The 14,404-nt window shown below is 44.0% G+C and overlaps 1 protein-coding gene across 7 annotated transcripts in view; it reads left to right on the top strand.

Annotated features, from left to right (window-relative positions):
• LOC118392565 (DENN domain-containing protein 5B-like) overlaps positions 1 to 14,404 on the top strand; it is a 79,602-nt gene that overhangs the window by 56,582 nt on the left and 8,616 nt on the right. For 4 of the 7 annotated variants that reach the window (XM_052460210.1, XM_052460212.1, XM_052460214.1 and 1 more), the window contains 10 exons: positions 1,251 to 1,826; positions 4,422 to 4,653; positions 6,243 to 6,393; positions 6,654 to 6,747; positions 9,447 to 9,578; positions 9,782 to 9,934; positions 11,375 to 11,456; positions 11,711 to 11,792; positions 11,955 to 12,083; positions 13,770 to 13,891. In XM_052460210.1, the coding sequence (XP_052316170.1) occupies positions 1,251 to 1,826; positions 4,422 to 4,653; positions 6,243 to 6,393; positions 6,654 to 6,747; positions 9,447 to 9,578; positions 9,782 to 9,934; positions 11,375 to 11,456; positions 11,711 to 11,792; positions 11,955 to 12,083; positions 13,770 to 13,891 (1,753 nt within the window). The remainder of the gene's footprint in view (positions 1 to 1,250; positions 1,827 to 4,421; positions 4,654 to 6,242; positions 6,394 to 6,653; positions 6,748 to 9,446; positions 9,579 to 9,781; positions 9,935 to 11,374; positions 11,457 to 11,710; positions 11,793 to 11,954; positions 12,084 to 13,769; positions 13,892 to 14,404) is intronic. The other 3 variants (XM_052460211.1, XM_052460213.1, XM_052460216.1) reach the window with 1 other exon arrangement.

Genomic DNA, 14,404 nt, shown 5'->3' on the forward strand with positions numbered 1-14,404 from the left:
AAATGGCAGAACAATCATTTGTCTCCTAATCATATTAGTCATGTTTGCATAGAAAATACCAAACAAGTACATGCACATGCACACACTCATGAATGCCAACCGTTTCATGTAATTTTGTCCCTCTTGATCCTCCATCCTTTCTATTGAATGCAAAAGAGGAACCCATGGCTTTTAACCGAAACTAGGCCAAACATTGTGTGCCTGTACAATCACCCAGCGGGGTGCGTGCTCTTTTTTCCGCAGCTCCTAAATCAGGCGGATGGCCTGCAGTCTTCTCCGCTACCTAAATAAACCTCCGTTAGGCCAATCCACATCAGGTCAGATCTGTGCACAGACAGCTGATGCAGCCCTCACAGAGTCATGCACATGAGTCAAACCTGGACCCAGAAATACATGGAGAAGAAAATGTTAAGTTTTGAAATTCACATCTGGAGCCTAGCAAATGCTGTTATTAAACTATAGTCAATTGGTAGTAAACCTAGCGTTTCAGATGCCAGACAGTAAATGCTAATGTCATGTATTCAGGTGCACAGTAACTCCTAGTCATCCTCCCACAGGGACAGTAGAGCCTGGAAGTGTGTGTGTGTGTGTGTGTGTGTGTGTGTGTGTGTGTGTGTGTGTGTGTGTGTGTGTGTGTGTGTGTGTGTGTGTGTGTGTGTGTGTGTGTGTGTGTGTGTGTGTGTGTGTGTGTGTGTGTGTGTGTGTGCAGTATCATTGTTCCCCTGTGTGTCTCAGATGGAGGAGTGCTATAGAGCTGGAGTGACAGTGTAATACATTAGACTGGGGCTTGGGGAGAGAAGGCTGTAAGCCCCGTTTCTACCACTGTAAGCTGTCATTGTGGTTGGTTTTTGAGTGTGTTGCTTTGTCTGTTAGAGTAAGACACCAGGGATGGTAGGTGTGTTTGAATTTGTATGTGTGATTTTATGTGAATTGTGGTTGTGATTGGTGTGCAAGCGTGTGTGTTTGTTTCTGTCTGGCACACTACCCTTGAGCACAGGGTTTATGTCGTAATGCTGGTGGTTTGTCACAGTAACTCAATTATGTCAGATTTGGGTTTATTACTGACATTAATCTCTTTTTCATGTCAATCACATACTGACCCAGTTACCCAATACTCAATCTGTGCATGTCCATTCCCCAACCCCAACCCCAACACACCCCTCTCTGAGTTTCTATTCATTGAGCAATAGCTATGTTATAATTGTTGTTTAATCTTTCATCTTATTCCAAACCTCCCTCTCTCCTAACAGGCTAACCTGTGCTTCGTGGACATTGACAACCACTGCATCGAGCTGCCTGAGGACTTCCCCCAGTTCCCTAACAAACCAGAGTTCATCCAGGAGCTCAGTGAAGTCCTCCTCCGCTATGGAATATCCCCAGTGGGGGGCGCTCCTCCAGCCTCTGTCCCCACCACCACCACCACCCCTGGGTCCGTCTCTACCCGTCACCCTGGTCTGAAGAGCCAACAGGCCCTAAGGGAGCTAGAGGACGATGGGAGGAATGGGAACCTAGGCGGGGAACAGTTAGCTGTGTTGGAGCTTCTCCAAGGGAACGCTACTCTGGAAAGACTCCAGGCTCTGGCTAAGAGAACGGGGGTCCGTGTGGAAGCCCTGAGGGGGGTAGGGGGTGAGGGAGAGGGTCAGGGGGGGAGGACTGCAGTCGAAGAGGAGGAGCTGAGGAACGCTAAGCTGAATGTACAGCTGAGGGAGGTGTTCGCTAGCAGGTTTACCACAATGTTTGCGGACTATGAGGCCTTCGTCATCCAAAGCGCTCCGGACCTGGAGTCCTGGCTCACCAACCGAGAGCAGATGCACAACTTTGATAAGGTGATGGGTTGACACACAGAGACATGTACACACACACACACACACACACACACACACACACACACACACACACACACACACACACACACACACACACACACACACACACACACACACACACACACACACGGTTTATCTTGATGTAACGGGCTGTTTATTGAGGCCTGTGATGTGTGATAGTGGAAGTCCACTGTGGTATTACCGTGTTTGTGAGATGCTGGATTCAATTCTTTCCTGAAACCCATCAACCTTGAAAATATTCCATTTGATAAATAAGTAAGACGAACAAGGCCGGAGCTGTTAAGACTCGGTATTGGCAATAACAATGTTTGCATTTATAAAATCACTGGGGAAATGCATTCATATCAGCAAGCAGACAGAAAACAGAGTTGGTTGCTGTGTGTTTATGCTACGTGCTGTGCACCCAGAGTTGCGCACTATTTCCGTTATTTGTATTTGAAATATGTATTTCAATTACTTCTGACTATTTAGTTAATTGTATTAATTGTGCCTCCGGAAAGTGTTCAGACCCCTTGACTTTTTCCATTTTGTAACGTTACAGCCTTTTTCTAAAATGGATTAAATAAATACACATCCTCAGCAATCTACACACAAAATACCCCATAATTATAATGCGAAAAAAGGTTTTTAGAAATTTTAACAAATGCATTAAACATGAAAAACAGATACCTTATTTACATAAGTATTCAGACCTTTGCTTAGAGACTCAATGTATCATCCTTGAGATGTTTCTACAACTTGATTGGAGTTCACATGTGGTAAATTAAATTGATTGGAAATGGTTTTGAAAGGCACCCACCTTTCTATATAAGGTCTGACAGTTGACAATGCATGTCAGAGCAAAAACCAAGCCATGAGGTCGAAGAAATGTCCGTAGAGCTCCAAGACAGGATCGTGTCGAAGCACAGATCTGGGGAAGGGTACTACAACAATTCTGTAGCATTGAAAGTCCCCAAAAACAAAGTGGCCTCATCATTCTTAAATGGAAGAAGTTTGGAACCACCAAGACTCTTCCTAGAGCTGGCCGTCCAGCCAAACTGAGCAATCAGGGGAGAAGGGCCTTGGTCAGGGAGGTGACCAAGAACCCGATGGTCACTCTGACAGAGCTCTAGAGTTCCTCTGTGGAGATGGGAGAACCTTCCAGAAGGACAACCATCTTTGCAGCCCTCCACCAATCAGGCCTTTATGGTAGAGTGGTCAGACGGAAGCCACTCCTCAGTAAAAGGCACGTCATCCCGCTTCGAGTTTTTGAACTCTTTGACCTGAATGCCAAGCGTTACGTCTGGAGGAAACCTGGCACCATCCCTACAGTGAAGCATGGTGGTGGCAGCATCATGCTGTGGGGATTTAATTTTTCAGTGGCAGGGACTGGGAGACGAGTCAGGAGTGATGCAAAGATGAACACAGCAAAGTACAGAGAGATCCTTGATGAAAACCTGCTCTAGAGCCCTCAGGACCTCAGACTGGGGCGAAGGTTCACCTTCCAACAGGACAATGACCCTAAGCACACAGCCAAGACAACGCAGGAGTGGCTTCAGGACAAGTCTCTGAATGTCCTTGAGTGGCCCAGCCAGAGCCCGGACTTGAACCCGATCGAACATCTCTGGAGAGACCTGAGAATAGCTGTGCAGCGAATCTCCCCATCCAACCTGACAGAGCTTGAAAGGATCTGCAGAGAAGAATGGGAGAAAGACAAAATACAGGTGTGCCAAGGTTGTAGCATCATACCCAAGAAGACTCAAGGCTGTAATCACTGCCAAAGGTGCTTCAACAAAATACTGAGCGAAGTGTCTGAATACTTATGTAAATGTCATATTTCAGTTAAAATATATATATTAGCAAAAATGACTAAAAAAAACTGCTTTTACTTTGTCATTATAGGGTATTGTGTGTAGACTGATGGGGGGGATTATTTAATCAATTTGAGAATAAGGCTGTAACCTAACAGTCTGAATACTTTATGAAGGCACTGTATTTTGCAACAAGATACTTCGAGAGCTGTAATTTGTATTTTCAAAGTACAAAATACTTTTCTATACCTTTTTATTTATAGCTGTTCACGATTTTGTGGCCACCTTTGATGTCACTTTGGTGTGATAAGCGCGCCTTCTATATAACTATTAAAAAGCATGCTGAGTAGTATTTTAAGGATCTCCACCCCGATGCAAGGCCAATAAATATACCCAGTGTGCTTTGCAGTTCATTTTGGTTCATTTTTACATTTTGGCATTTAGCAGACACTCTTATCCGGAGTGACTTATAGTCAGTGCATTCAACTAAGGTAGATAAACAACAACATAACACAGTTATAGTAAGTAAATGTATTTCAAGATACAAAATACATGTATTTTTAATCAAATACTTTTCAAAAGACAAGTATTTTGTAGTTTATTTTGATACATTGATCTTTATGGTATTTTGTAGTTTCTGTCCATCCCTGTGTGCACCTATATCATTTTGTAATTACATCTGTTGCTTTCCCTACCTACTAGTATTTGTCTTCATATCTTTCCCTGCAAGTGCATGCATGTTAATGTATCTGTGTCTGTACTAACAGATCTCCCCTCTCTCCAGGCATCCTTCCTGTCTGACCAGCCGGAGCCCTACCTGCCCTTCCTGTCCCACTTCATCGAGACCCAGATGTTCGCCACCTTCATCGACAACAAGATCATGTCCCAATGGGAGGAGAAGGAGCCGCTGCTCCGCGTGTTCGACGGACGCATCGATAAAGCTCGTCTATACAATGTTAGAGCCCCAAGTCTGCGATCCTCCAACTACCAGAGGTGCACCGTCCTCAAGGAGTCGGGTGAGTCAGAAGAGAGCAGGGAGTGGGGTGGTGGGGGAGGGGCGCGAGAGAGATCGACAGAGAGGGATAGGTGGAATTGAAGGCCAAATCTAGAGTCGTTTAAATTGAGTCTTTGGTAGGTAACAGAGAAATAAGGAGAGGGACTAATTGAAAGTTTGGACTTGAATTAGAATGTCCTCTCCTGTGTCGTCTGTCTGATCAGCATGCTGTGGATGACTGCTGTCTCTATCAGTCTGTCTGCCTGGCTGGCATACCAACGATGCTTTAAGAAGTCACACAGGACTCCTTTTAAATCCATCTCTTTACACATCCATCCTATTACTTTCCATCTCATCATCCTCTTCTCCTTCTTGACCTCTTTCATGTGTTCACTGGAAACAGCAGACTTCTCTCCACTCAGCAGGTGCTCCCCTTGGCCTATTCTGCCTTTTTGTCTTTGTCTCAAAGAAAGCCTCACCCCACAAAGCTCATTCTTCTATGCTCTATTTCTCTTTCTTTCATTCTCTCTCTCTCACACACACACACACACACACACACACACACACACACACACACACACACACACACACACACACACACACACACACACACACACACACACACACACACACACACACACACACACACACAGTGCTTCCCCAAAACACTCCCACCGCCCCTACCCCACTCAGTCAGTCCTGAGTCTGGCTTCCTCACTTCCTTTTGCCTACGCAGCAGAGACTTAACGAGGGCAAGCCAAATGGGTACTAATTAAGATTTTTAAAAAAGACCTGACCAGACACTCTCACAGACAATGAATAGGGTGTGTGTGTGCGTGCTCACGTCCGTGGTACAGGTATAGGTGGAGTCAATTGGCAGGGTCTGACCTGGCAGACTTTAATGGAACGAGTTCTGTAAAAGCCTAATTGTTCAAGGGGGGAGCTCTTTCAGAGGTGGTGGCGCGTGCAGTTCCCCAATTATACACACAAAAGAAACTCTTCTATTCTACTTAATTCCCCTCAGTCACTCCGGTGCTCCTCTCTCTCCTGTCTGACAAACAATGAGGACTGAGATTGGAAGATCCATTCGGAGGGTTTTGTTAGACAACAAGAGAAATATCTCATACGAGCCATGTAAAGAATTACCTCGACAACAGATGTTTATCACCGTGAGCAGAGGTTCATTGACGGATGCCTTGTTGGTTTGGGTTGAGTCGTACTACGTCTGTTTTCTCTACCTTGTGTCCATTAAAGGAAATGGTTAGAGGAGGAGGTAGGTTTGGAGAGCAAACAGAAAGACCGAGAAAGAAAGAGCAAGCAGTGAGATGAAGAGAGCGTGGTGTTTATAGATAATGAGGGAGAGCGGAGGAGGAAAGGGCCGCAGTGCAGCATGTCCTGTAGTGAATTGAAAAAAACACTGTGCTTTGATGACCTGCCAAGCTTTGTTTAGAGGAGCACAAGAGTTGGAACTTGTGTGGGTGTCTCTTTTCATTCAAAGTCAACTCAAAAGGTTTAGTCCTAGCATTGTACTAAATGTATTCTCAAGTAGTGGTTATACCAAAAGAAGGCCTTACTCAAAATCCCCCCTCTTGATTTGATCTCCCTGCCCAGCCCAGGCCATCGAACAGCGGCTGATGAAGATCGACCACACAGCCATCCACCCCCACCTGTTGGATATGAAGATTGGACAGGGCAAATATGAACAGGGCTTCTTCCCCAAGCTGCAGTCTGACGTGCTCTCAGTCGGACCCACCAATAACAAGTGAGTATATGATTCCATTACCGAAGAGCCAACCAATGACGGCCATTGTTTCTTGGGAAAAAAGGTAATGGTAGCGGTTTGAACACGTTACAGTTGTGTTATGGTGATGTAGTCCAAGTTAACAAGTGTTTATTACCAATTTTCCATCTGTATTATGTAGTTTTTTTTGTTTTTAGTTTTTTAAATGTTTTTATTTTTTATTATGTAGTTGAGTAGAGTCTGTATAAATGTTTATGTGGTTAACAGTTTATGTCTGTCAGCAGGTGGTCCAATCGTACTGCTACGGCTCAGCGTAGGAAAGACCGTCACAGACAACAAACAGAACACCTGACTCTCGATAACGACCTCAAAGAGGTACGGACATGACACACCGTCCTCCCTCTTCATCCTCTCCTCTCCCTCTGGTTCCATAGCATGCCTTTATGTTTCTTTTTTATTTGATTTCTTTTGAGTTTCTTCTTTTGGTCTTAGCTTGGTTCCTTTTTCAAAGCCTGTCCGTCCTTGTTCTTAACTGGTGTCATGTCTGTTTCTGTAGCTTGTTTTCTCTTTAACTTCTCTTTGTTTTTTAGTTTCTATTATTTGAATGTCCTGTGCATTCATGTGCATGGTGCTTCTTTTCCTTTCTTTTCTCGTTCCTGTCTTTTCTGTGGGTCCTGTGCGTTGGGGTTGGGCCGTACCACCTCTCAGCAGGTAGAGGGGTGTCTAGTCCTGCAGAACTCCATGGCGTTTTGGGAGTGGGACAAGGCGTCTCCCCCGCCCCTCAAACCACCAAAAAAGTCTGCCTCTGAGTGCTGCCTGGTATGTGGAGGAGTGACGGACCCTCCCACTAACCCCCAAAAACTGCCTCTACCCCCAAAATCTACCCCTACCCCCAAGATGACCCCCACTCCACTTCTCCACTCCAGTCCTGCTTCACACATACACACAATCCCTGCTTACTCACACACAGTGGCTCTGTTTGATAGATCCCCCATGCACCTGTCACATTGGTTAAAGTCGACAGCACTGAAAGAGTAAGTCATGGCTCTGCAGAGGATCTTGTTTTCCCTCATCTCTCTCCTCTTCCTACCCTTTTATAGTTCTGTATCTCTGTGGGGAGGAGAGAGATGTGAAGGGAATTACTGAATCGTAACCATACAAAATCATATAAGATGGCAGAATCATTTCAGATTCAGGCCAATTTAAGTCAACTAGAGTGAACTCACCAGAGTGTGTCACTGAAATGGGCTCAGCGCCTCAACTCTCTGTGGAGAAGTAAACAGAAAATGATATTTTTACTTTGTCTTGTTTTCTCTGAGCACATAACCCCCCGCCACATCCCAACGTTTGCTAAAAGGTATTCAAGACTGTACAAAAACCACAATGTCTGCCCTCAATTCTACCCTTACACAACCTCTTACAGTTGGACCCAACTGAGAAATGTCCCTCCATCCACCTGTAATGGTTAATATTAGTCGTGGCCAAAAGTTTTGAGAATGACACAAATATACATTTTCACAAAGTCTGCTGCCTCAGTTTGTATGATGGCAATTTGCATATACTCCAGAATGTTATGAAGAGTGAATAGATGAATTGCAAAGTCCCTCTTTGCCATGCAAATGAACTGAATCCCCAAAAAACATTTCCACTGCATTTCAGCCTTGCCACAAAAGGACCAGCTGACATCATGTCAGTGATTCCACCTTTAACACAGGTGTGAGTGTTGACGAGAACAAGGCTGGAGATCACTCTGTCATGCTGATTGAGTTCGAATAACAGACTGGAAGCTTCAAAAGGAGGGTGGTGCTTGGAATCATTGTTCTTCCTCGGTCATCCATAGTTACCTGGAAGGAAACATGTGCCGTCATCATTGCTTTGCACAAAAAGGGCTTCACATATACAAGGATATTGCTGCCAGTAAGAGTGCACCTCAATCAACCATTTATCAGATCATCAAGAACTTCAAGGAGAGCGGTTCCATTGTTGTGAAGAAGGCTTTACGGCGCACAAGAAAGTCCAGCAAGCGCCAGGACCGTCTCCTAAAGTTGATTCAGCTGTGGGATCGGGGCACCACCAGTACAGAGCTTGCTCAGGAATGGCAGCAGGCAGGTGTGAGTGCATCTGCACGCACAGTGAGGCGAAGACTTTTGGAGGATGGCCTGGTGTCAAGAAGGGCAGCAAAGAAGCCACTTCTCTCTAGGAAAAACATCAAGGACAGACTCATATTCTGCAAAAGGTATAGGTATTGGACTGCTGAGGACTGGGGTAAAGTCATTTTCTCTGATGAATCCCCTTTCCGATTGTTTGGGGCATCCGGAAGATGGCTTGTCTGGAAAGAAACAAGGTGAGCGCTACCATCAGTCCTGTGTCATGCCAACAGTAAAGCATCCCGAGACCATTCATGTGTGGGGTTGCTTCTCAGCCAAGGGAGTGGGCTCACTCACAATGTGCCTAAGGACACAGCCATGAATGAAGAATGGTACCAACACATCCTCCGAGAGCAACTTCTCCATCCAGGAACAGTTTGGTGACGAACAATGCCTTTTCCAGCATGATGGAGCACCTTGCCATAAGGCAAAAGTGATAACTAAGTGGCTCGGGGAACAAAACATTGATATTTTGGGTCCATGGCCAGGAAACTCCCCAGACCTTAATCCCATTGGGAACTTGTGATCAATCCTCAAGAGGCGGGTGGACAAACAAAACCCACAAATTCTGACAAACGTCAAGCATTGATTATGCAAGAATGGGCTGCCATCAGTCAGGATGTGGCCTAGAAGTTAATTGACAGCATGCCAGGGTGGATTGCAGAGGTCTTGAAAAAGAAGGGTCAGCACTGCAAATATTGACTCTTTGCATCAACTTCATGCAATTGTCAATAAAACCTTTGAAACTTTGAAAATTATTGTAATTATACTTCAGTAATCTATAGTAGCATCTGACAAAAATATCTAAAGACACTTAGGCAGCAAACTTTGTGGAAATTAATATTTGTGTCATTCTCAAAACTTTTGGCCATGACTGTAGAGTTTTACAGACAGAGCTGACTGTTGCTCCATCTCTGTTTCCATCAGAAGTACATGCAGGAGGCTCGGAGCCTGGGGAAGAACCTCCGTCAGCCCAAGCTGTCTGACCTCTCACCTGCCGTCATCGCTCAGACCAACTGGAAGTTTGTAGAGGGACTACTCAAGGAGTGTCGCATGAAGGTGAGTCTGTACATGTGAAATATATTGTGGTATTGGTCAAGTTGTGGTTGCAGTTGCTATGTGTCTCCAATGTATATTGGTCCAATTTTGTGTTGCTTGGTGTAGTCATGAGGGGATTGGTTCATGTCTACAAACCGGTTGATTGTATCCTATGTGTAGGGGTCATGTTGTGTTAGTCAAGTTTCTGTGTCTCCTGTCTCCAGACTAAGCGTATGTTGGTGGAGAAGATGGGCAGGGAGGCAGTGGAGCTGGGTCATGGGGAGGCCAACATCACAGGTCTGGAGGAGAATACTCTCATCGCCTCCCTCTGTGACCTGCTGGAGAGGATCTGGAGCCACGGCCTACAAGTCAAACAGGTCTGTAGAGACACACAAACACACACACGTGCATACACATGCACTGAACAGAAACACACACATACATGCACACACACTCTCTCTAATCAGGTTTTATCGTAATGATGACATTGCGTTTACAATGTAAACCCACCTCATGCTCAGTGCTCTACTTGGAAGAACCTGCTATTGGCTATAGGTCAGAGGTCAGTCTACCAACACTTTGGTTAATCCGGTCTTATAGTAATAACCATATGACCCTATTTCATTAGGCTTATTGACTGGTAATCCTCTATGTATAGTCTAGTATTATTAGTGAATGTATTAGCTATTGGAAGTGCATTGTTTCCTGTATTAGGGAGTGTATTGGCTATTAACTTCTTACAGATCATTGGGATGCTATCGGCCCACCTGGCCAACATCCGGTGAAAGTGTCGAGCGCATTCAAATTATAGAAATTGTAATATTAAATATTCATGAAAATACAATTGTCATACATCATTTAAAAGCTTCTTGTTAATCCAGCCACGTTGTCAGATTTCAAAAAGGCTTTATGGCGAAAGCACACCATGCAATTATCTGAGGACAGCGCCCCGCACACAAAAGCATTACATATATTTTCCAACTAAGCAGAGGCTTGAAAGTCAGAAATGGCGATAAAATAAATCACTTACCTTTGAAGATCTTCATCTGGTTGCAATCACAAGGGTCCCAGCTACATAACAAATGGTCATTTTGTTCGATGAAGTCCTTCTTTATATCCCACAAGAGTCTGTTTCATTGGTGCGCTAGACTCAGTAATCCACTGGTTTCCCTTGTTAAAAATGCATACAAATGAATCTTGTAAAATTACCAATAAACTTCTTCCAAACATATCAAATAACGATCATAATCAATCCCCAGGTACCCTAATATCTAAATAAACAATCAAATTTAAGGCTGAGAATACCGGAGAACATTAACGGAGATAAATAATGAAGTATGCACACTTACCGGAATACGAAACAAACACTACAGCCAAAATGGGAGCCACTTACTAACACTATATAAATTCTAACTCATTTTTCAAAAAACAAGCCTGAAACTCTTTCTAAAGACTGTTGACATCTAGTGGAAGCCGTAGGAACTGGAATCTGTGAGGACACGATTTTATATTCCCATTGACAGCCATAGTAATCAAGGGTGAGCTGGAGAAAAAAAATTCTGGATGGATTGTCCCCTGGTTTTTGCCTGCCATATCAGTTCTGTTATACTGATAGACATTATTGTAACAGTTTTGGAAACTTTAGAGTATTTTCTATCTAATACTACCAATTATATGAATATCCTAGCTTCTGGGCCTGAGTAGCAGGCAGTTTACTTTGGGCACCTCATTCATCCAAACTTGCGAATACTAACCCCTAGCCCAAAGAAGTTAAGTGTGTGGGTTGACCTCTAAACTCTGGACTGTGACCCCTGTAGGGGAAGTCAGCTCTGTGGTCCCATCTTCTGCACTACCAGGCCAGAGAGGAGAAACTGGAGCAGCATCAGGCAGAGTCACCAGGTAAGAACACACACACACACACACACACACACACACACACACACACACCTTAATATACAACATTGACATAAAACACATGTCACTCCATTCAGTCACACACTATCCATACCCAATAATCCACTGAAATACTACATTTTCAAATGAATCTACAGACCTTTCACACTCCAGTGGCATTTGATATATTTATTTTAAATTGGAGCGCTGCCAAAGCTGAGGTGTGTGTGTGTGTGTGTGCTTCTTTCTCCCTCCCACAGTGTCAAATGGTCCAGAGAGACGAAAGTCTGAGTCGTCAATAGGGATGCCATCACTGCGAGCGTCCGTCATACAGGATATGAGGTATGAATTACCTACCACTACCTGTACATTACGATGTGTCATAGGTTGTTGGTAATATCTCACAAATTAATCCATGTGAGTCAACAATTTGTTTTGTTATTTGCTGTTATATTTCTAACCTCCTCACCTTCTCTATCACATCTCCACGCCTCCCTTTCTCAGGCACATCCAGAGTATGGGGGAGATAAAGACTGATGTGGGCAGAGCGAGGGCCTGGATCCGTCTTTCTCTGGAGAAGAAGCTACTCTCCCAACACCTCAAACAGCTGCTGTCCCGCCAAGCCTTAACCAAGTACGCACGTACACACACATACAGTTGAAGTCGGAAGTGTACATACACTTAGGTTGGAGTCATTAAAACTAGTTTTTCAACCACTCCACAAATGTCTTGTTAATAGACTCTCGTTTTGGCCACTCGGTAATGACTCCTATTTTGTGCATGGCACAAGTAATTTTTCCAACATTTGTTTACAGACAGGTTATTTCACTTATAATTCACTGTATCACAATTGCAGTGGGTCAGAAGTTTACATACACTAAGTTGACTGTGCATTTAAACAGCTTGGAAAATTCCAAAAAATTATGTCATGGCTTTAGAAGCTTCTGATAGGCTAATTGACATCATTTGAGTCAATTGGAGGTGTACCTGTGGATGTATTTCAAGGCCTACCTTCAAACCCAGTGCCTCTTTGCTTGACATCATGGGAAAATCAAAAGAAATCAGCCAAGACTTCAGAAAATAAATTGTCGACCTCCACAAGTCTGGTTCATCCTTGGGAGCAATTTCCAAACGTCTGAAGGTACCACATTCATCTGTACAAACAATAGTACGCAACTATAAACACCATGGGACCACACAGCTGTCATACTGCTCAGGAAGGAGATGTGTTCTGTCTCCTCGAGATGAACGTACTTTGGTGTGAAAAGTGTAAATCATACCATGTGAAGATGCTGGAGGAAACGGGTACAAAAGTATCTATATCCACAGTAAAACGAGTCCTAAATCGACATAACCTGAAAGGCCGCTCAGCAAGGAAGAAGCAACTGCACATGGGGGACAAAGATCGTACTTTATGCAGAAATGTCCTCTAGTATGATGAAACAAAAATGGAAATGTTTGGCCATAATGACCATCGTTATGTTTGGAGGAAAAGGGGTGGCTTGCAAGCTGAAGAACACCATCCCAACCGTGAAGCACGGGGGTGGCAGCATCATGTTGTGGGGTGCTTTGCTGCAGGAGGGACTGGTGCACTTCACAAAATAGATGGCATCATGAGGTAGAAAAATTCTGTGGATATAATGAAGCCACATCTCAAGACATCAGTCAGGAAGTTAAAGCTTGGTCACAAATGCGTCTTCCAAATGGGCAATGACCCCAAGCATACTTCCAAAGTTGTGGCAAAATGGCTTAAGGACAACTAAGTCAAGGTATTGGAGTGGCCATCACAAAGCCCTGACCTCAATCCCATAGAACATTTGTAGGCAGAACTGAAAAAGTGTGTGCGAGCAAGGAGGCCTACACACCTGACTCAGTTACACCAGCTCTGTCAGGAGGAATGGGCCGGAATTCACCCAACTTATTGTGGGATGCTTGTGGAAGGCTACCCGGAACATTTGACCCAAGTTAAAAAATTTAACAGCAATGCTACCAAATACTAATTGAGTGCGTGTAAACTTCTGACCCACTGGGAATGTAAATAAAAGCTGAAATAAATTATTCTCTCCTATTATTCTGACATTTCACATTCTTAAAATAAAGTGGTGATCCTAACTTACCTAAAACAGGGACTTTTTACTCTGATTAACTGTCAGGAATTGTAAAAAAAAAAAACTGAGTTAATATATTTGGCTAATGTGTATGTAAACTTCCGACTTCAACTGTACACACACACACACACACACACACACAATATTATTCACGTCGACAGTGTGGAAGCCATGGTTAATGTGTATTAAGTGTGTGTTGTGGCGTTCCCAGGAAGTTGTATAAACGCTACGCCTTCCTGCGCTGTGAGGAGGAGAAGGAGCAGTTCCTGTTTCACCTGCTCTCCCTCAACACTGTCGACTACTTTTGTTTCACCAGTGTCTTCACCACCATCAGTGAGTAGGACTTCAACATAACCACGATTCAACCTCAATATGACCATAATATAACCACTAATTTACCTCATCCTATACAGAACACAGTCACATCATAAGATGGTTGACTAATTCTATTTCACCGGTGCCATTACCTCGATCAGTCTGCACACTAGCGAAAACAACTTAACTAGAAGTCAACCACTTTAACTTACCACAAGTCACCCACAGCAAATCTTTCCACTCTGCCACTGCGGAGAGGATGGATGGTAATAAGGCTTTGGAGAGTCTTAACTGGTTTGCTTGCCTTGGCCTATCACTGTTTTCCATGGAGGTTAATGTAGATGGATAGGAATATAACTTGGATCAATGGCAGAGACTGTGTTAACCTGAATAAAGCATGAGGCGATGAGCATGTAATCAAAGATTGAAAGCAGGGTTACATTATTCACGTAGCAGTTTGCACTGAACCAGCACCAGAGTAGTTTCTCTCTTTTACACACTCTCTCTCTCACACACACACACACACACACA

Source organism: Oncorhynchus keta, chromosome 13 (assembly GCF_023373465.1).
Source record: "Oncorhynchus keta strain PuntledgeMale-10-30-2019 chromosome 13, Oket_V2, whole genome shotgun sequence".
Lineage (NCBI taxonomy): Eukaryota > Metazoa > Chordata > Actinopteri > Salmoniformes > Salmonidae > Oncorhynchus > Oncorhynchus keta.